This window comes from Phalacrocorax carbo, chromosome 3, assembly GCF_963921805.1.
Source record: "Phalacrocorax carbo chromosome 3, bPhaCar2.1, whole genome shotgun sequence".
Taxonomy (NCBI): domain Eukaryota; kingdom Metazoa; phylum Chordata; class Aves; order Suliformes; family Phalacrocoracidae; genus Phalacrocorax; species Phalacrocorax carbo.
Window position 1 is genome coordinate 63,119,682 of NC_087515.1, and position 23,867 is coordinate 63,143,548.

General features: G+C 39.7%; 1 protein-coding gene across 1 annotated transcript; it reads left to right on the top strand.

Moving 5' to 3' along the window:
• NMBR (neuromedin B receptor) lies at positions 1-22,747 on the top strand. The gene is made up of 3 exons (XM_009505518.2): positions 1-761; positions 15,562-15,910; positions 18,956-22,747. The coding sequence occupies exons 1-3, from the start codon at positions 346-348 to the stop codon at positions 19,355-19,357; spliced, it is 1,167 nt and encodes a 388-aa protein (XP_009503813.1). The 5' UTR covers positions 1-345; the 3' UTR covers positions 19,358-22,747.
• Positions 22,748-23,867: the final 1,120 nt, after the last annotated feature.

The following is a 23,867-nucleotide window of genomic DNA, read 5'->3' on the forward strand; positions in this document are numbered from 1 at the left end:
GCGGAGCCCCGAGGTGGCTCCCGAGGGCGAGGACGGGCTGCTGCCCTGATGGCGGTCGCCGCTCTCCAGGCTCAGGACGTCGCCCTTCCGCGCCCCCGGGAGAGGGTTTGCCCGAATTGCTGAAAGGGAGCGGCGGGGTTTTTTTTACACCCCGCCACACCTCCCCACCTGCGCCGGCGGACGGTGCTTCCTCGCATTCCTGCGGGAAGAAAACTCGGCTGAGAAAAAGGGGGAGGAAGAAAGGCAGGAGGGGAGAAAGTTTGTTGACTTGCAGAGAGGTGAAGCTTCCCAGTGATTCCCACCACACTTTGCACTGAAGACCTCCGGTCTGCCTGAAGGTGGAGGATGGAGGCAGAGCTGCCACCCGAGCTCACGGCAATGCCCCTCGGGGGGAATGGGAGCGCCCAGCTGGTGCCAGATACAGCCCTGCTGTCCCCAGCTCAGGGCACAGCCATGTTCACCGTCCGCTGCGTGATCCCTTCGCTCTACCTGCTCATCATCACTGTGGGCTTGCTGGGCAACATCACCCTCATGAAGATCTTCATCTCCAACAGTGCCATGAGGAGTGTGCCCAACATCTTCATCTCCAGCCTTGCTGCTGGTGATCTGCTGCTGCTGGTGACCTGTGTGCCTGTGGATGCCTCTCGGTACTTCTCTGAAGAGTGGCTCTTTGGGGAGGTGGGCTGCAAACTCATCCCTGCCATCCAGCTCACCTCCGTTGGCGTCTCTGTCTTCACCCTCACAGCCCTCAGTGCTGACAGGTAGGAAAGCTTGGCTGCCCCTTCTCAGCCCTCAGCAGCTTGGGCTAAGGCTAGCTGGAGCTGGTGTGAAAAATAAAGCACCCCTCTGATAAGGTATCCCTGGTTTGCAGTCCTGTCATTCCAACTTGTGAGGTGCCCATACTTCTTCCCTCACTGATGGCAAGGATGGTACTAACTTAAGTTAGTAATAAGTACCTTAAGTACCAGGTTTCTGGAAATGGGTGCACCTGGGCCTCCAAATTCCAGGGTGCCAGCTGCAAGAACTGGTTTTAGTCCTGCCTTCTGCACCTCTGGGATGGTCCTGTAACAGCCCAGATATTAAAATCTTATTAATTATAGGAAGGTTTTAGACCCTAAGGATAATCCATGACAAGCCACGGTGATATGTTGACAGGCAGTGAACGGCTCAAACCAAGTCAAGCACAGAAGTATTTTTAATAGATTTGTTTCTTTCTGCTGAGAAAGTCTGTGTGTGTGTATTTGTGCCCTAATAGAAGAGCAAGTTACCAGAGGTGACTGCCAGAACTAGTTCAGCTCTGGGAATTTGGAGGCATCAAACTGTTCTATTGTAATTGTCAGTCTTAAACTTTTGGTTCAAACTATTAATTTTGGCTTCTTCTGAACTTATAGAAAAGGAAAAAAAAAAGAAAGTCCTCCAAAAAAAACCTAGAAAGTAACACTTCCATCTCTGGTACTTGTCAAATTAGGAAGAAACAAAGAGCTGGATCCCAAGTTTTTCCTCCCAGTTAATGTAAATGGGTACTTCAGGGATTTATATCAACTGGGTGTCTGTTGGACTGTGCTTCAGGCTCTGAAAGACAAAATCTTGCAGTGTAATTGGCAATCTGAAATTAAATGAAACTATTGCTCTTTTCTTTTTAGCCAGAAATGCAAATGTTTAATTCCTTCTCTGTGGGAATTACCCCATTTTCTTTTGTTAGATTTTAAGCCAAACAAATGCATTACATTGGTGCATGATGTAAAGGCTTGAGTTTAGTAGTCTGTCTTCACACTTAAAGTTTCTTTAAAACTTGTAATCCTTTTTTTAATAGAGTATAACTCTAATTTATTTCTTGTATGTAGCCAGTTCAGTAAATCATTTGATTCCACCTGAGAGTAGCCTTCAGTGGCCATCAATTTCAGTGGTGTTTGAATCAGGACCTAAATAAAATACTTGTGTATAAAGACTTTGTAACTTATGAAAATTGATAATATTTTTTGAAGAAGAGCTTGCAAAACATACCTTAAAGTGAACATCTCTAACTGTCTGATTATCTCAGTCAAAGAGTATGTCAAAAATTGTCCTGGGAGAGCCAAGCAAACCTTGCAGTTTTGCTGCTTTATTTCCATTCTATCTTATTTGAAAAGGGAGCAAGTTATTTGCAAAGGAGATCCTATCTTTAGTGAAATGTAATGTGAGGGAATGATTGTGTCTTCATGTTGAAGAATTCATGCATTTACTTTATATATAACCTTTGGAACATTCATTGTTTGCTTTTCCATATAACTTTATATCCTTCTTTTAATATCAGTAAAGACTGAAGAAGTAATAATGCCGAATCTGTTTACACTGAATACGTTTAGAGTTACGCATCCTAGAAACTGGCTACAGATGGTGTGCTGTGACCATATAAGCTCATAATAAACACGTTCATCCAGCATTTTGGAGTCCACAGTATGTACAGATATCAGAAATGTTTATGCTAAGAATTTAACAACCTTGTTTCTTTAACCTCTGCAGTTACATTTTCAGTTACTGTGAACAAAACCCATTTCTTTTTCAGTCAGAAGAACAGCTACTGATTTCAGAAACTTATCTCCTAGGGGCCCAGGTCACCTCTGAGTGAAGCTGGCTAGACTGCCAATGGAGTTTGGGGTGGAGTCAGGTCTACTTTTTTGTACGACAGACACTTGTGTTGAACTAAAGGGGAGGCACTGGTGTGGAGCGGGGTTTTGTCGCACTAGTTTGTAGCCAGATTCTAACGTCTGTCATCTTGACTAGATTTGGTTATGGGGAAACTGTGTGTATAATTATGTTGGCAGATCAGAAGTGGTGGCAGCATCCTGCACCAAAGAGGTGATGAGGAGGCGAGGCCTGGCTAGGGGCAGTGTTATCTCCAGATACGCAAATCTATCATAGGATATTAGCAGTTTGGAAGCCGTGATGTCACTAAAAAGGCTCCATTATAATCCAGTACATATTTGGTCTGGTATACAATGTCTTCTCAGTGACCCCTTCTTTCACAGATAATGCTCAAAGTACATTTTAATTTATGATCATTTAAGCCTTTCCTGCTTTTTATTCCCTATTACCATAGGACTGTTAGAACTGCAGACATTGATTACACTAGGAGCAGATTTATAAATATTTAGAGTTCTGTCACAGTGTGCCTGCGTGAATTAGGATAAGGGAGGTTGTCTTGGTTTCCACAGTGTGATTAGCACTTATTGTTTACGTGGAAATTCTGCATGGCAAGTTGCATGTATGTGATACATTTAACAACAACAGCTACAGAAGCAGTAAACTCTGAATGATCATTACCTACAAACTGAAGCTGTAAGGAAGAAAAAGTAGTATTCATTGCATATATATCTTTTCTAGACTTCCTTTATTTCATATGGCTTTTTGTCTCAGAAGTGTCTCTCAGCCTCACTTTGTGCTTTCAGTATGGCAAATGTGCACCTTCTATCTGGAAGCTTCATTATTTAGTAGTGAGATTATCTGGGGTTTGCTTTGGGGTTTTTTGCGTACAAACATGATATGTAATTTGTAACTGTGCTTCCCAGACTTCCCTAGAGCACACTTTCAGATTGAAATTGGCAGCATCCAGCTGATCTGCCCAAGGTTGCCCATTCCCATCCCAGGAATAACAGCTGGTCCCATCAACAGCCCTTCCCATCCTTGAGCTCCTGTGGGTCTCCTGCCAGGGTGGGTGGTGGTGCCCTGCTGTGGCCCCACATATTTTGGGGTGGCGGGGTGTGGGAGGTCAGCAGCAGTGGTGGGGATGGTAGCAGCAGAGACAATGCAGTGGTGGCACTGGCAGTGGTGGTGCCAGAGGAGGGTGCAGTCTCCCTTTCCTCTGGGGTGCAGAAGGCAGCACAGAAGCAGTGCTGCTGAGCCAGCTCTCCCCTCTCACTGCTGCACAGGAGATGTTCAGGGACAGCACCCCTGCCCTGCATGGCCACTGCTCCTGTTGATTTTCCTCTATTGTGAAGAAACCAGACCACCTCTAGAAACCTTAATATTTATCTGGTTAAAAAAAAAAACCACAACACCACAAAAAAACAACAACAAAAAAGAAAAAAACAGAGGGTGGATTACAGAAAGAGAAAACCTAATATAATTACAGTGGATGACAAATGGAAAAAAAGAAGGAAGGGGATTAAGGGACAATGTACAAATAAAAAAAAAAAAGGGAACTGAAGGGGCCATAGGGAAGACGACCTCCAATAGCACTCAGCATACCCTGAGAGTTCCCACAGAGATGGTACATGATGGCCAGGGGTCCATTTGCTAGAAATGTAGATGGACAAGGAAATAAAAATGGGTCCCCTGTCTAGCTTGCTTCTCCAGGGTCCATGGACTGCAGTTTTGGCCAGGGCTAATGGATGTTGATGTGAAAGTCCCAGGACTCGGTGTGGTCTTGGATGAGTAGGGTAAAAATAAAGAGGTGAGAGGTGTAGCCAGAGGGAATGCAGCATTGCACACATGAAGAAAAGTTGTGCCAGCATCTCCTGACTGCAAAAAAGATAAGCCAGGGATGAACCTGGCTTGACCTGTGGCTGACTTGAACCATCCCATGAACTTGTTCACTGCTTCAGGGAGTGCTTTTCAAATTTATGTCCATGGTGGGCCATGCAGTTGGCCCAGAGTGCAAACTGGGGCCATGGGGCTCCTTACTCTCTTCTCAGGGCTGTTTTGCGCCTGGGAAGTTCTCTAGGGTAAGGAAGCGGAGCACAAGTACAGAAAGATGTTTCCAGGATGCCTTTCAGAGCTAGAGAGCTGGGTGACGAGTAAGCCTCGGTGTGGAGAGGTGGCTGGAGAAACTCAGGGGCAGTGGATTAAGACTGAGTGCTACAGTGTGCACCTCTGGCCATCACTGCATTATTGTGTATGCTGATGAAAAGCAGTTGTATCCAAAAAATGCCAAGAGACCTGGGGTGAATAGACTTTGAAGGAATGAGTGGCAGCTCCTTACAACAGCTTTAGATTTGTCCCACATAGTCTTTCCTTTTCTCTTTGGCTGTCATTTATGCCTCATTTTTTATGTGATCTGTAAAAATAAGATTAAATTTAATTCTGCTACTTTTTCTAGATTGAATTTTCTTTCTAATGAAGGGTTTAAATGTGTTAGCTCAAATACAGTCCTGCTGCACTTTAATGGAGTGAAGCTGAACAGTGGAGCAACTGGCCCTACTGCAATTGAAATAGCATCTTCTTTGTAGTCTTCCTAAAAAATGTGACAGAAAGACACCTTTAATGAGACACATATTTGATTAGCCAGTTAACAAAGTTATTTTTCAATAGTGCCGTGACTCCTTTCCCATATCTTATTTACAAAGGAGTTTGAAAATTTAAATTCACACATAAATAACAAAACAGTGCCTGACTGAGATGCTTAAAATGTATCCTATAGATTTGAATAGCTAAACTATTTGATCCTTTTTGTTTATTTGTTTTATTTCTTTATTTGTTTAATTTTTGGAAGACTGAAATCTGTATTTTTAAAAGCGTAAAGAGACTCAAAAATGTTTTGTGCAAGTTTAGTCTCTAGGTGCTGACTTCTGACAAAAGCCATTCTGGCTCAGTTTGCATGCCTACTGTCTCCTACTTTTTGGAGGACTCAGGCAATATTTTGAAGACATTCAGAAGTGTGAAAAGGTACCCTAGTAACTACTTTAGGATTTTTCATTAGTAAAATCATTCTTAATAAAAATTTATTTTTACTCTTCAGAATTTATTTAAAGTTTCTTCTTTTGTTATGTCAGGTGCTGATTCAGGCTGAAATATAGTGATTTGAGACCTCTAAAATCGTAATTTCTTATTACATATAGTGAGCAGTTCTGAGCTCTAATAGTTGACGTTCAGGGACAAAAGAGCCTTGACAAGGAAAGTATTAAATGACACCCTGAAAATTATCTATAATTAACCAAAGAATAAAGAAAAAATAATCAACTGTAAAATGAAAGCCTGTCTGTACAAGAGAAAAACAATGCCTTGACTGTATATAGTAGATGGGAAAACAAAACTATGTGGGACCAGTAGAACTATAACATCTATAAGTACATCTTGTAGAAACCCTAAGACTTGAGGTAAATGTATTGAATGAAAGACTTACTGAAGCACGTTAAAAGAAATGATGGTCCAGATACTCCTCTCACTGTAGGCTGTAGCAGTGTGGTTATAATTATGTGATAACAGGCAAAGCAAAAGAAATTTAAGAGAGATTTGGCAAGCTTTGTCTCTCACATTTTTTCAGCTCACCCTTTAGTTTATATGTGCAAACTTGACTGACAAAATAAAGCTCGCCAGAACATCATTGAGGAAATTCTGACATTTTTTTGTCAAGTTAAACAGTGAAGCCAGTCCTCACCTACCCCCACCTCAAAATGTTTTAGTTAATCGATATCCTTTCTGTACAGCTAAAGGGAATATGAAGGAAAATATTCCAGAAAGAAAAAAGGGATGGGGAAAAAAATCCACACAACAATGCAGGAGAAATTTTATATCCAGAGTAGATTAGGGAATTACCTTTTTTAGGGTAAGTTTGTCCAAGTCAGGCAATTCAAGTCAGCTGTTGGAGAAGTTCCTCTTGTGACCATCTTTACACAGCTGAAAAATCACTTCTCAGCAAATAATATTTTCCTCCCAAGTTAGGCAATTTTTTCTCAAGCTTCATACAGACACACACATCTGTTAAACTCCTGCCTTTCTGCCTGTGTCCTGTGTGTGCTCTTCAGCTAATACGGAAACTGCTTAGTCCTGAGGATGGCAAAGTGAGGAACGGCTGTGGTGTTTACCCTTGTCACTGATCAATGCAGTGCCTGTGTTGTGCTGGCGGCAGCCAATTTTGCTTTGATTAATGCAAATGCCAGTGTCCGATAGCCTTTTGTACGTTGCAGCCTAAACCCTGAGAAGGTGTTACGAACCCATTGTTTAATGGTTTGACAGTTACAAAGCTGTTTCCTGTTTCTTCGATCAGTTCAGTAAAAGCCTGTGCCTTTGGCAGACAAAATAGCTGCTGAACGGCAGATCTAGCTGAATTCCTACCAAGCAGGCCTGAATGTAAATCTTCATACATTTATTTCATTGTTTCTCCCCATAACATGGTACACAATTCCCTTATACGTTACATTGCAATGGGTTTATCCGAATTGGACTGTTGGAATCCTCAAGTCTGCATTCAGCAGGTCCTCAGAAGTAGTGTCAAAGGTCAAATATGCTCTACTAATGCTCTCTCTGGGGGAAAAGATTTCACGTTTTCTGTTATGATAATTTTGTTAGAGAATAAATAATAAGTATCTTTTATATATGTGCAGAGTGATGGATCTCTCAAATATTCTTCCTAAAAGGGACAATTTCACTGAATGCTGATTTTAAATAGTTTAATTATAGAAGAACTGGTATATTTCTCATATAGGTTTTGCTGCAGGACCATTCTTCCAGACTATATATTCCTAGCGCTAGGTTCTTTTTGTCTTTTTATATGTACTAATGAAACAAGGCATATGCAGTGACAATCTCTGTGTACCTCCACTAGTAACTACTAAACCCATGCCGAGATTCAGCTCAATTTGATAGCGTGATTACAAATAGCAGGTAAGTTCTGACAAGTTCATGAAATTTGTGGAAGGTAAGAGGAAACCTACTTTGGTGTCCATTGAAGAGAAGCGTGTTTTGGAATTAACTTGGCACAACTTGTTAGATGTCGGAGAGAACAATACGTACAAACCTTGGCATAATTAGATCAGCTGCATGTAGATTTAATTGTATATTTCCAGCTTTGTATGAGCATATGTACAAATAAAATTGTGGTCTGTGTATGAGTATGAAAGAAATTAATTATTCTGATATGTTATCATTCTGTCTCATATGACTGTCTTTTGTCCTTCACATGACTATCCAAATATTGTTTCATTTTTTTCCAACTTATTTTCACAATATTTTTTTTAACATAGTGTCATGTTTGTGCTTTGGCTCTAAGTTTGTTTGATTGTTTGTATTTTAAGATGCTACATTAACTTTTTCCTCTGTGGTTTTTTAATGTTTCTTTTTTTTTACTGTGGTGAGTAATTGTTTCTTTTTCCGTCTACATTGATTTACATGTAAAGTTACAACAGAAGTTGCAAATGAAATTTAACTGGAATCAAGTTTAAAAGTGACAGAGTGGAGCCTTCCAAATTATGATAATGGAGCAAATAAATTAAGTTGCAGCTTTCTGAATTTAGAAATTAGAGATTTGGTGTCTAGGTTCTCAAATGGTAAGATCTAAGTCTGTTCCAAAAACATTAATAGAGGTCTGGTTATTAATTCTTCCTGGCTTCTAACATTTCTGAAAATCATCTGACCATGTAATGTTCTCCTCAATAGTTATGTTGTCTGCCATGGCGTGGACTATTACAGAACTCATCATGGAAATGGGAGGAATGATTTTGTAACAGCAACAATTTTACGAAGGTAAACAGGCACTGAGCATATTTACACTAGGGATTTCTGCTTCCAGGCATTTTAGTTTCTGTAACTGATATTTTTATTGACCTTCTGCTCCAGCGGTGATGATGTTATGAGATCTTTATTCAAGTATGTGTGAATATCATTGATGGGAGTCATGCAGTAAGCATATGGTAGATATGCAGATAAGCATGCATCTCATGTCATCAATCTAAAGGCAGGGGTAGCAATGGGGTTTGGGTGAAGCCCATTTGGCAAAATGTTTCTCTTTCCTCAAACTCCTTTGACCCTTCAAGATTCAGAATATAAACTCTGAAAGAATAAGATGAGGTTAGGTATGGTTTTCTAAGATTATTTTTTCTTACAATAGATTATATTGAGGAAAAATGTGATATGACTAGATGGAGAACAGAGCACTAGGGGACAAAGCCAATCAGTATGTAAGCTTGTCTGGGCTAATATTGCAATGCCTACTCTCTAACCTAACTGTTGATCTTCCCCTCCTCCTGTCCAACCCTTGTGAGCAGCATCCAAAATCCATAATTCCAAATTAGTGTTGGAATGAGGTAAATGCTCCAGAAAGTCAATAAATGCCAAGAGAATACACACGCTAAGCTGTCTTGTACTTCCCAGTTGGAAATGCTAAGTCCAGGGGTTTGTGTGATACAGTCTGGTAAGAATAAGGTTCTGTTGTCATTGGGAAAATGTTAATTTTGAGCCACTGTCTAGCAGGCCTGAGTAAAGACTCCTGGGCACCCTGGCTGAATGAATGCTCTATTTTGTTCTTGGAGAGGCAGGTACCAGAGCTGCCTTTGCCACAGCTATTTTGTGAAGCCTAATGACTTCAATGTACTCCAGCCATTATTTAGACCCAACTTTGAGATCAGACTCCTCAGCTTTACTGTGCTTAGTTTCAGGATCCTAGTGATGCTTAGATGCAAACCGAGTGGGTCTGGTCAGGGGAGTTCCTGGCATGCGCAGCAGGGGAAGTACAGCTACTTGCATAATTTGAAAGTCAAGAAAGGAGTGCCATGGCAGGCTGGGGCAGGCCAGCCATCATGCGAGGCTTCTGGGTGGTGTTCTTGGGACTAGGCACCTGAAAGTGTGTGTTTTCGCTATGTGCATATGTTTGTATGCAAAGATATATGTGTGTATATATTAATATATATATAGATATATATGCACAAAAACATGTTCAACAGTGCCAAAACATAGGCCTGAGCACTGGAAGTCAACTGCTTGTCAAACTGCTAGAGTAGCCCATGGTGTGGTTTTGACCTGGGTCAATCAATATTCTCCTAAACATTTCCTAGGCATGATTCAGGATTAAACACAAGCCCAGGGGTCATTTCCAACAGAACTGTAAACTGCCTATCTTGTTTGGATGTGGTGGTCTCATATTGGGAGATTAAAGAGTTTAATGGAATGGTCACGTGTGTCCAGCCAATGCCACGTGGCCTCCGAGAATTGGCTCTGCCACTCTTTAGTTTGCTAATGTAGATGTAGCATAAGTTTTTGTTATATATGGCTTCTGGTTGCCCTCTCCTCTCCTCTCCTCTCCTCTCCTCTCCTCTCCTCTCCTCTCCTCTCCTCTCCTCTCCTCTCCTCTCCTCTCCTCTCCTCTCCTCTCCTCTCCTCTCCTCTCCTCTCCTCTCCTCTCCTCTCCTCTCCTCTCCTCTCCTCTCCTCTCCTCTCCTCTCCTCTCCTCTCCTCTCCTCTCCTCTCCTCTCCTCTCCTCTCCTCTCCTCTCCTCTCCTTTTTTCACAATAGAAACTTATAAAAACTGCAACTCTGCTGAAGAAGTATTTGTCTATCTTAATATATGTAAAAATATATTCATCCGTGACTTGGCAGTATCAAACCTAAATATAAATCTATTGGGAATATAGACATATGTGACCTCTTCTGAATAATAGTCAGTGTAACAATTTACTATTACTGCTCTGGGGAGGAGACTTGAACAAATCACTAATGGTACTTTTAACTAGTGCAGTTATATGTAAATGGGCTTAGACAAGTAAGACCAAAAAGCCAGACTGCAGGCAGTGAGCTAGCATTGCAAGGTTTGTACTAGCTTGTAAGAAATATATTTAGCTAATGTGAGGGGAATAACAAGAGAAAGAAGTGGCAAGAGAAGAAAAAATGAAAAGGAAAAAGAAAATTTATCCTCTGAAATGCTGAGTGGAAAGGACAGGTAATATATTTCATGCAGAAAAAAAAAGCCCAACCTGGGAAACTTTTATTTTGATTCTTTTCAGGGTGGAGAAATCATCATCCAAAAGACTGAATCAGACTTTGTTGTTGAAGCATTATTGATAGTTTTTGGCTCAATAGAGCATATTTCTCTAGAGGGGAAAACTTTTCCCACTTAGGAAAATCTTGGGATTTTCCTCCTGAGAAACACAGAACGCATGCCACTGACATTCATTTGAACTGTGTTTACACATGGTCTGCTAGTCTTCATTTCAAACACTATTCATTATATTCAGCTATCAGACCTCTGAGATCCTCATTGCTGGTCAATGCAGTTCTCTGCACTTAGATAAAATCAGAACAAAAATATTAGCACTAACTATAAAAAACTTTAAGAAATCTACTTTAAATTGCAAGGTTTTAAGAGAATTAAATCACATAAATGCAAACCTCAGACTGTGCATTGTGAAAGAAGTTCCTATGACACTGGACTTCAAATGATTCCACGTTATCTTTAGCTAGATAAATTATTCTCCTCTTAATGATGCAACTGGAGTTGAGACAGCAGAACTTCCCACACAAGGAAAAGGGATTTGGCCTCATCTAAAATTTCATTCTACTTTAGTGGAGCGGACTACAACTGAACATGACGTTTTCAACAAATATTGAACTATTCAGATATATTTATATCCTTTTATATTGTTAGGCTAAATGCTGTCTTTTTGCATTTGAAATCTTCATGCAATGACACAATCAAATGCTAACTTAGAAAGGTTTTGGTAAACAACGAACAGAGTTTTCAGGAAATGCAATACTATGACACAGCAACATCACTTAAAACAGAAGCTATATAATAAAGCCGATGATACCAACCCCTCCAGCTCCAGGATTAAAATGGAAATTAAATCAAAGTAGTATGGATCTGCCCTGCCTGAATTAGGTTTCTGCTTGGTTTATGACACTTCATTATTATATTTATTTATTTGCATTGGGATGGTTTGTAGGAAACTGCACGATAAATTAGGGTCCTGTTTGTGGTAGGTGCTATATGAACAGGAACAAGAAGGAAGTCTCTGACTTGAAGGGTTTTTAAGTAGCGACAACACAAGATAGAGAAACAAAAGGGCAAGGAAGTACTGAGGCATTTCTGGTTAGAATGGTAGGCTTTAATCACAGTCCCATGGCTGCCTAAATATTGTCCTTTTTTTTTGTTTTTCTTTTTAACTTGTTTTTGAAGGGGATCACAACAAAGCACTCTAGAAAGATGGGTGGCACTGCAATGGAGGGACAGTTTAGGACTAGTCATGAAGCAGCTTCTTTTGAAGTCAAATGTGTGGGAGGGGAATAGCATTGTGGACACAGCAGAGACAGGAATAGAGCTTCCCATACTAATTGGGAGCTGAGAAATACCTTTGTGAAGGCCTTTGAAAACAAAAATGGGGAGGAATAGATAAGCTATGCTGGAGTTTAGAAGGTAGCAATATGTTTTAACTCTGGAGGAAGAGGTTATTCTTTCTTTCACCAATTTTTTGTGGGTTGTGTGGAAGGGAGGAGATTGCTTTATAATGAAAATAACACTATACAAACAAAACCAGTAGCTGCAGAATGGGCGAGTTAGTGCTTGTGTCTGTTGGCAGAAACCACAGCTCCAAAGAAAGGAAGCTTATTATAAAAGTATTTCCTGAGTTGGAATGCCTTTGTCAGCAGTGATAATGATAGAGGATGTAGGAAGACAGAATTTACATGACGGCTTTTAATTAAAACCAAATGCATATTTATAATTATTTCCTGAACTTCGTGGCAACCTATGATTTTCTTTTTTCATCAGCGAAGTAAAGGGAAAGATGGATTTTGCTTACTAATGTGACTAGATAATTGGCACCCTTACCCTGATTTACTAGTGTTGTTTTATCGATAGAAGATATGAACTTTGTAATTTGAATGGATGGTGGTATGTTTTAGACTTACACTGGTTTTACACAAAGGAAAAGGCTAGGTATTCATTTTGGGAACACTTCTAATTTCTCTCAGTTTATATTTGATTTTATCTGTAACCTGTCTCTTTCTACTCTATGTCTTTTCAGAGATATAAACAAGATGACAGATTTTTTAAAGCACTTAGTGCCTTTTCCTTCCCATTGACACTGACTAACTGTGCAGGGCTGAGTCCTGGGAAGAAGAGTGCCATCTTCAGCTGAAGGAGCAAGCAGAATTTTGATAGGATTAAAGAGGAAGCTTTTTGGGCTGAACCCAGCTGTTTTTGTGAAAAGCGGTGCTCTCCTCCAATGCCTTCCAACTTGGAGTCAGTTGTTCCTCAGGGAAAGGCATGCTATTCGCTGAAGCAGCAATATATGTCAAGGCACAAATGTATGCCACATTTTCTGCTAATGTAAAGGCTTCCAAAGAGGTTTCCTGTTTAGATATTAACCAGACCAAATGCTGCTAAAACAATTAATTGTACACGGTCACTGTCTTGGGGACAGGACTGTGGTCAAAATAGTTGCAATAGGAGAGGAGAGGAAAAAAACCCCTGCAGTATGAAACATGATTTTTATCCAACATCCTCCCCCCTACAAAGTCCCCAAGCTAGCTCTTCCCCAGCAATGTAAAATTTTAAAGAAATGAGCAGATGTAAGGACTTGACGTCACCTCAGTTGAATGAAATGAAACAGAAGGTCTGTCTTTATGTAATTAAATCAAGGCAAACAGCAAGAGGAAGGAAATTATTGAATAATAAGGTCACAATTTGTACTGGAGAGCATTAATGCTTTGTGCAGAAGCTTCTGTCCTTCCCGTGGCAGTATAAAGGATTTCTTTACACCTTGGTGTCCAGGGAGTTTCTCATTGTGTGTTAGAAGAAATGGTAAACATGAATTAACAGACACAGTTTACTGAGTTTGATTTTCTATTCCATAATAAGGCTGAAGACGTAGTAGAAATCTGCATTTTGAATTCAGAGAGGATACGGACATAAATAGCCGCTATTTGTGATCATTTAGTGATAAGTCAATTTATCACAGTCCTGAGAAAGAGGAATCCAAAGCACATTTTGACTCATATATTCTCTGAAGAAAAAATTTGCTAGGGTACCAAGATAGTACTCTGCTGCAGACATTTTCATGGCATAGCCATTTCCACTGTTGGTTTCCAGCAAGATCACAGCTTGCTGCATGGGGGTAACTTTTATCTGCAGTTCCTCAAACACCTGCTCAAGGTTTTGAGGGGTTATGACATACCTGTCAGGACCTGCAAATCAGCCATAAAGGGTATTTGGGATCATAACTGCATTTCTCAGCATTCCCTTCAGCAACTGTTATATTTAGCCATAACCTGACCCAGGGTGTGTATTTAGACACCTGTTCCTACCCATACATATTTATATTTCTATATGCATGTATATGTATCTACATGCACAGATAAGGAGCTTTATCACCACGTAGAGATATCTAAGTTACAGTTCTTCTCACTCTTAGCTATAAAATGAGCTTGGAGGGAGAAGGTGATTCAATGCACCTAACCCTGATTCACCCTTTGAAAGTACATCTCCACTCACTAGAACGACCTTAACATGAGTAAAGTTATGTACCTAGAGTATGAAGCTCTCCCGCGTTCCTTCTACCTGTTAAACTTTGATTTAGATGTTAAAGAAAAATAATTTTTCCATTTCTCAAAACACCTGCAATTTCAAAAATAACCCTCACCCATCCCAAATCAAAATGAGAAACAAAAAATTGAAGAAACAAAAAAAATCAGATAAAGCAAGCTTCCAAACTACAACTGCTTAGACAAACTGAAATGTTTTGTTCAATGCTCAGTTTTTAATAAAAACATTAATCTATAATTTGCTTATATTTTGAAAAGAATTGTTTTCAAAATAAATGTTTGGAAAATAAATGTTTTCAAAATAAATTAAAAATCTGAGCAAAGCGTTAAGGTATCCTTGAAATATTTTCCTCAAAGTACATTTGGCCTTCTAAACCTGACCTTTTTTTGTGGTAAGTTTCAATCTATATCACCTTCAGCAATGAGTTTTTTTTAAGAAACGAATTCCTGACCAGAGTCTACTTCTATTCGTTTATTTTACTTTGCTGTAGTGTGATATTTTCATTCTCTGCAATAGTTTCTCTTTTCATTGTAATGTTTATGAAATTATCAATTCTGCAAAGGTTTATGTGTAATCATATATTGTGAGACAGTTTCCCAAAACGTGGTATAGAGCAGCAGCCTCCAATTTTTTATGTGGAAATGTTTACTTTCTTCAAGAGTTTAATACTTCTGCACGGGCCGTTGGGAGTCATTCCTGCCTGACTTTATGAAGATGCTTATATTCCAGGCATTACAGTCAGGACAGTATATCTGTGTGCAGAAAGGTGCGGTGCTGGGGTGGAAAGGCGAGAGCCACCACAGCAGCGGTTGTTGCTGGTCTGGCAAGAGGTGGTGAACGCTGATTATTGTCCGGCGCTCTCAAGGGAGCTGGTGGAGTCCGAGAGTGGGAAAGCTGTGGTGGCAGACAGGAGGGAGTCCTGGGCTGCGGGAGCTGAGGAAGGAAACAAACTGCAGTGTGCATGAGCTGGTACGAGAGCGAGGTGGAAGTATGGAGGGAGGTAGGCTGTGCATTTGTGGGTTTGCTGAGAGGATGCGGCCAAAGAAAGAGCAGAGGCATGGCTGCTTCCGCGCTTTCACCAGGCTGGCACAGAATGGGCATCTACAGCCACAGGTTGTATCCAGGGGTCCTTTTGCCACTTCTGGTGGGCTTCTGATGAAGCTGGAGGTTTAGAGAATGCAAATTCAAGAAAGATTACAAACCCATTGACATTATAAATAAGACCAAAACATAGCATTATTTTAATCAAAGGTATAAAGTAGCCTTATGAATCACACGTTGAATTTAAAACAATAACTTGTAATTTGCATCTGCATTTTGATCAATTTCAGGTACAAAGCAATTGTAAATCCCATGGACATCCAGACCTCCAGTGCAGTGCTATGGACCTGTGTTAAAGCCATTGCCATCTGGGTAATCTCCATGCTCCTTGCAGTTCCTGAAGTGGTGTTCTCTGAACTGGCCCACATCAATGACACGAATAATGCCACTTTCACAGCATGCATACCATACCCCATGACAGATGATACACACCCAAAGATCCATTCTGTGCTGATTTTCCTTGTGTATTTCCTTATCCCTCTTGCCATTATTAGTATCTACTACTATCATATTGCAAGGAGTTTAATAAAAAGTGCTCACAACATCCCTGGAGAATACAGTGAGCATTCCAAAAGACAGGTAAGCAATTTACTTTTTACAACCCGATGAAAGATTTTTGTGCTGTATACACTTATAAATTAATGTACCGGAACTATAACATCCAAACTGTTGGATTTCACAGATTATTAGTTCAATTTCCACATGCAGGCACTCACTAAGCTGAGGATTATCTGAAAAATCTCCTTGTTTTTACAACGACTCAGTGTTAAGCCCAGTATATAAATGAATATGAGCAAGGAAAAATATGAGTTCAATGTCATCAACGCACATTCATAACAAGAAATAGGATTCAGATACGTGTTCGTATGTGGTGTTAGTGTAACAGTTACTTGTGTCCTTACTGAGGAACAATGTGTTTGTAGTTAATGCTAGTGGCTTTGATATCCTGAAGAAAACGGAACTTTTGGAATTTTCCGCTAAGCCATAACAATGAACTCTGCCAGCCTGGCAAAACAGAAGTTGAAGGCCAGAGCCAGGAACTGAGAGACAGGGAAGCACTTGTTCTATGACTCTATCCTTGAGGAGAGCCGAGAGACTGATCAAAGCAAACATCCCGCCTCAGGAGCCACTGAGAATGGGGTGATAAAGTGTATAGTCAAGGAGAACAACTAATTGGGATGTTGATAAGAACTAAAACAAAGTGCCCAGTAGGGGAAATATCCTCATTAGAAGATTAAAAATCAGGCCCATAGGCCAGGAACCACCCCCCCCCCAGCAATAAGTCCCTTACTCTCTGAGCATGCATGGTAAATTAGAAGTGATCTGTACTGTTACATCCAAGTGAGAAAGAAATTAACCAATTATTAGCTGAGGCGTATGAATATTAGCTGTGACCGACATGTTTAACTGTATAAATGCCTTGTAGTTTGTCAGTGAGGTGTGCTGGCTTTGTGGGGGTTACCACCTAGCACCAGCCTTTGCACAAAAATGAATTAAATAAAATGCCTCCACTCTGTGTGCTGTTTGGCATTTTGCACACAGGGCGAATGAACCCACTTTTCAGGATAACAGCTTCACCTATTTCTATGGGCAGCCATTTTGGGAAAAAATCTTATATGAACTTTTTGAAAATTCTCCCAGATTTATTTGTGCTTGGAAATGAAAAAACTGACATAGGTGGGGAAAATTTTTCTTAGGGGATCTAAGGTTCTTCTCAGTCCAAGGAGTGCTGAAAGTATGAACACAGGGAATGAACTGATCCTTTTTTGGCTTTCTTAGTAGATCTTTCTTGGATACAATCCTGAACCCGCACTTTTCTAATACCCTTTCTATTATAGATGCCATAAAATTTTCAGTATAGGTTCTTTATACCTTTGAGACAAAGCATTTTAAAATGCTGGACAAAGCCAACTTCCCTGTAAGTCACGGGAAGCAATAAGATAGCAACAGTCTGTTCATTAGGAGGAACATTTATATATACAAACAGCTTTTGCAGTGAAAATGCCTCAACCACTTTACAAAAGCATTAGTATTGATAGAGAAAAATACTTATGCCCATTAAAACAATTTGGATGGGTTTTCTCTGCCAATATTTTAGAAAATACCTTTATACTCACTGAAATATCTTTGCATATATAGCATATACATATTCTTTTAAAAAAAAAGACCACATTCCCTTATGTCCTTTTTGCTCAGCATTTCATTTCTACTATAGCCTGTTTCTTGTCAAAAATACATACATATTAGCACTTCATGTATTATTTTATTTCCCTGAGAAATGTAGAGAGCCTTTTGGCTGAACCCTCAGGATGGAAACAATATTTAATTTATATCACATTTCTGAACCCACATGTATTTTCAAAGTAAGAACATATTTTTTCATTCTACTTAGGTTTTTTATTTTTTTGTTAATCTATGACACTCAGAAGAACTGAAAATTCTGGTGTACTTGCATATCTCCCAGCAAGAGGAAGTACATTCAGACTATTGATATCAACTCACGTTTCTTTAGGCCATAACACAGAAATGTAATATTCACCCTATACCTCTGTACCTTTTAGTCTGCCTTTGCAAGCTGTCTGAGTGCAAATCCTACCAAACTGGAATGGTAGACTTTTCCTGTCTTTTGTGAATTCCCCACTGGTTTTGGTTTAGACAGAGCCAAGAATACTACTTAGAGATTTATTTCACAGATTTTGAAACACTGTTAAAATAAATTCACTTGAATTTTTCAGGTTGCAGTTGATAGAAAATTGAGCAAAGCCAGAAAACTTTTCTGTCTCTGCAAAACTTTGGTATCTGGCATACATAATAGATCTTTTATGAGGAATATGTAGAAAGTTGCTGCCTCCCTTTGGTGCCTTTTACCTGGCCAGTTTCCGTCCCTCTCTTAGCTTGGAACCACTGTGTAGGCTCATTTTCTGTCAACTTTTCAGCCACTTTTAATATCTGTCTTGTAACCCAGTTATACTTCAGCACTGCAATTAAGGTACATTAAGGTACATTTCTTTCATGTTATTATTGAAGGTTAACTGAACCTTTCACCTTACCCTGGAATTAAGGTGCTTCAGGCTGTGCAATGCAGTTTTGGTGGTTTGCCTAGGAGAGAGGTGCAAGCTGAGGCATTTCAGGCAAAATAATGGGATGCAAGTGCCATCATACAGTTAACAACCTAGCAATGTCTCTACGTTTAGTTCACAACGTCTCTACGTTTCAAAGCCAATTGTTTCTAAATAACTTTTTAACTAAAGCTAAGTTTCAAGCCAAGCACTGAGATCTCATCAGAAAAAGGTTATGTTTCATGACATCCTTTGGTGCGTGCTTTCAGTCTAAAAGCCAATGTTTACTCGGATCATGAATCACTCTTGCTGTGTGTATCATATAGAAAGAGCAACCTTCTGTAACTGCAAACAGCTCAGGTCTGTCACTGAAAGTAAACTGAAAGTGAAAAAGGAAAGTAAATGAGATAGAAGAAGTAAATCAGCCCCTGAAAGAAGCATTTTTACTGGCCTTATTATAATTGTTAAAGTTAATATAAAGCAAAATGCTACCTGTTTTAATTAAGTTTGTTATGTGGAGTAGTTCTATTCGTTGTTGTTCATTGGTTTCTCTTCATCTTTTTAGATGGAAACTCGGAAACGTCTGGCAAAAATTGTCCTAGTTTTTGTTGGCTTCTTTGCTATCTGCTGGTTTCCTAACCACGTGCTATACATGTACCGATCTTTTAATTACAATGAGATTGATCCATCGACAGGACATATGGTTGTTACCTTAGTGGCTCGAGTGCTAAGCTTCTGCAACTCTTGTGTCAACCCATTTGCACTGTATTTTCTCAGTGAGAGCTTTAGAAGACATTTCAACAACCAGCTTCGCTGCAGGAGGAAAGCTCAGCAAGAGAGATCCGCCAGCTACTTGCGCAACTCTTCTGCCATTCAAATGACTTCCCTGAAAAGCAATACCAGGAACACAGTGACTAGCATGACACAGTTGAATGGGCACAACTTGAAACAAGAAATGTCATTATGATTTAATAGGTGTGATTTTTGACTGTGGAACAAACTTGAACTTTTTCTTTGCAGTTTGTAACTTACTTTTGGCTCTCATATGCTTAGACTGTCTGAGTCCTCAGCAGAGAGGATCTGTTGAAGTCTGGCCAACCTGAGGTTATTTCACACCTAGTCTTACTTTTAGATAGAAGTGAAGAGTATGTTTTATTGAGAAAACAAAACTGACTGGCTTCATATTGTACTTTAAAGGAGATGCTATATGTTTAACCTGTAAGAAAAGAAAATAATATTAATGTAGCTGATCTAACATTGCTTTAAAAAGTATAGATTTTGTGATCTGAAAAGTATGTATTTTTAAATGAATATTGATCCAAGCTTATGTCTTACTGTAATAGATTTTGCATGATTTTAGCTGTGCTGTGTGTACAAGCATTGCTCATTAAGACTGGTAGGCATTTTTTTTAACCAATTAAGGAGCCACTGCAATGCATAGGCTCTAGTTTCAGATTAAAAAAATATTCAAGTATCTAGTGCCAGATCTTTATCTCATTTAAAACTGCCTTGTTTTTTCACTCTGGCAGACATAAAGATGAGAATTTACTTTTTTGGGGTTCTGTTTGCGGTTGAGGTTAGAAGTTTATCTGCTAAAATTACATTCCTTTTGAGATTTTCATCTCAAAAGAAAAATGTGTGTGCAACATGCAGATTTTCTAGAACTCAGTGTCTGAAAGCTCATTTCTTTGATTTGTTAAGTCATTGGTTTAGAGTGTCTACATGCGTTATATTTGCTACTACTATCTGATCTTGCTGATATCAGTACATAGCTAAGAAGGACACTAAATGTAATGGGATGGCTGAACATTCAAAGAGGTAAAGTTCTGAGTGGGCTTTTCCAAGAGGGTCTGTGGCAAGGATTCCTACACCTCAGAGCAGTCTCAGAGTGCAGAACCCAGTTTACTAGCAGACAAAACCAAACTGATGTGTGCCCTACAGGAACACACCTAACATACGCTGGTCACTAATGGTTGTCCAGCCCATGGGACCAGACAAGTTCTAGTCTGAAATAACCCCCAAGTGATGAAACATGGGTAGCTGGCATTGGTTTCTCAATACCAGCTGGTTGCTGTCTCCTCCTGCACACAGCTTACTAGTCTAAACATAGCCTAATTACTGTTGAAAATCTCAGCTTTAAAAGACGCTTTTTCTTTTCCTGAAAGCCCTTGTGCATAAATTGTCAATGCACTTCTGAAAATCATAGCAGGGCTGCCTAAAAGAAGGATTTTCAAGTGGTTTTTTGTGAGTCATCCCAGTGCCATGGACAGTGCACAGGTATTTGTCAGTATTCCCAGGAGGAAATATTCAAGGTACATGATCAGTGCAGATCTGGGATTAAACCAGCTGGAACGGTGGGTGAGGCTGTAGTTAGCAATTCAGGTCCTGTCCAGAATAAATTTGCTAGGAGGGCTTACTGCTCTCTCTCGTCATTCACACTCCTCTGCTGGGGATACCTTATGCAAGGCTTGCAAAGCTGTCCTTCAGACCGCAAGAAAGCAAGCAGTTCAGCTTTAAAATGCGTCTTTTTATTTGACTCTTTTTTTTTCTTTTTTTTTTTTTTTCGTTTTTAAAATCAGTTCACATGTCAACACAAGTAGTTAAATAGACACAATGACTGAAGCTTGTTGTGGCAAAAATTCATGTAAGGCTACTCATGTAAAAGTTTTTAGTCTGTCTCAGGGCTGTACCAGCTCTTGCTGAAAGAGCTGGTGGAGTAGGAGCTGATTCCCCCATTATACAGCTGCATGCTGCTGGAGTAATGACCATTCCCCAAGCCAGGTGAGAGGTTAGCTGGGGCATGGTCTGTTCTGGGCCTGAGCTGCAGAGAGGAGATGCTCACAATGTCCTTCTTAGGAGAAGAAGCAGTAGTGACAGATGATGACACCTTGTGGAAGTAGTTTTTATGGCCAGTTCATGAGCCAGATGTAATTTTAAATAGCGTTTTCTTTCAAATTGGGTGGAACTGCTCCAGCACAGATCTCTGTCACAACACTGTAGCCTGTACTTCTGCAGTGACTTCTCTAAGGTGAACAGTAGAAAGTACACTAGAAATTTAGATTGGATTTCAGGATTAGTTGCTAGTCTTATAATTTAAAAAGCTGAAGTGCTAATACAGTGTGGCAACTTATAGGTCCTTTTGTCCTTATTAATGCACTTGCTGTTAATTTACTTCTATTTGTAACTGTGGAACCAGCTGAGGTTCAAAATGTCTTTCCCAATTCCTGTACCTTCAAGGCTAGTTATCCTCCTACCCCAATTACAAACCTGTGTGCAGCATTCAAAAGGCAAAATTTTATGAAGTTCAGTGTGGACCAGCTCCATACTGCCTGCCCTAGCTGACTGCAGTGGCCCTGTGGCTTCAGTGGCTCCTTGGAAGACTGTACATGAAGGAGCAGATTGACATGATCATGTAAATCTATCTATAATAGTTTAGGAAGTGTCATCCATAACTGCCTTAACACTGCCTCATCCTCCTTTTTTTTCCATTTCACCTCTACTCCTCTCTCTCCATGCCTTAATTCTGTGTGAGCACACATGTTCTCAGAACTCCTCTTTAATTTTATGCCACTAATTTTCCTGGATGCCAGCCAGAGTTTTGAATCCCTCTGCTCTGATCAGTCTTGAATCATTTTTACTCCCGGATATTTTACACCCACAAAACACAAAAGCTTAAAACCTTCCTTTCTCACTTCTGAATGGTGATCATTGACTCTGATCAATTTCCCTTTTATTTCTGCAATTTTTTTTTCTGGTTCCCTGCTTCTCATTTTGTTTGGCAATCTCTCTACACAGCATAACATTTAATAGGACTTCTAAATCCATTGTGTTCTTTATTTCCTGAAGGCATTTGTCTGATGTGGACATTACCAGATGATACAGGTACCCTACAGGAAAAATAGTAATCTAATTTATAGCAGATTTGATGCTTATGTTTGATTTATACTCTTCACTCAGTGTCTTAAATTTCTATGTGTGTGGAATGGACAGCAGGAGTCTGCCTTCTGGCAGAACAGCAAACTCTTGTTTTTCATTGTGCATGGAAGGTATTCCCAGGTAGACTGTAACTTCTTCTTGTCAGGAAATCAGCACAATTTTAGTTCATTATTTCCCAGGCCTAATACTCAAAGCCTGTTTTGAGTAAGTAACCTAAATTGTATATACCTCCCCTCAAATTCTTGTAGCGTGGTGTGGAGGAATTAGCTCTGGAGCTTTACTAGGCATATTGCTAACCCAATATGCATTTTGGAAGTGTCTGTTACAGTGCTTTTGTACGCATTGTATACAAGTACATCTGTATGTATGATGTTATTTCCAGACAACATGCTTGCCAAGAATTAAAAAATTGTTTGTAGAATGAATTATATGAAGTATTTCTTCTAACTCTGTAGTCAAAGAAACAAAGGAAATCTGTAAATGAGATGATGTCAACTTTTCAGATGCTACATTGAGATCTATGCCAAAATGCTTGTTAAAATACCATTTAATTTTTTTTTTTTCTGTTGTTAAAACTTTCTTATTTCAGAAACATCAGTTAATTTCTATCTTCCTCTCCTGGATTTTGAGTTGGTTTCTTTCAATAATATTTTTGCAATGATTGAGAAACTACCACCTATTCTCAGTCTCTGAAAAATGAGAGAAAAAGGGTAATTACTGCTTCCTCTGTGTAAGGCTTTTTTCCCCTAGACTAGAACTAGCACAAAATAAGCCTGATAGCACCTTGTCACCCCACCCTGCCTGTAATAGAAACATTACAATGCTGAATCCTGAAGTGTCAGTACAGTTGGATTCTCAACAGACTTGAGGTACCTCGTTTAGTGTTACACTGTGAAGGGATAATTGTCTTCAACAAAGCCACTTTGGTTACCAAACAGAACAATGTCTACTTTTCACAACACACCAGCCCCACAGGTATTTTTCTTAAGTCAGTCAAAACAGATTCACAGAAATATAAACACAGGAAGAGTTAATCTGGGACTAAGAGAAAAAAATCCTTTGACGTAATTTAAACAGATCCATATTAAGTTGCAGTGTTGATTTCCAGTAACATTTCTTTCTTCGCTTATTTCTAAAATATGGGTCTGTTGCACGATAGTCAGCCTTTCAATGAAATCACAAATCAACCTCACAAAATCACTGGATGCTTTTGAAAATCCACCTCCATATTTGTAGTACTTGTAACAATCACAGGGCTCTACATGGGGTGCTCAATGTTACCTGCTACTGGCTTCTGCCTTCTTTCTGGTACCATGATGAGTCTTATCCTGCCCATGTAAGGCTACAGGGGCCCCATTCACTGTGCCAGAAGAAGGTATGAGAGGAGGAGGAATGAGAACGAGGATAGATCAAAAATATATGTCTTCAAATGGTCTTTGCTGGCTCAAAGATTGCCAGCATGGCTGCATTTTGTCAAACACAGTCTGAAAACATAAAAGTTTTAATAGGGGAAGGGTTCCTTGGGAACTGGATGGAAGAGA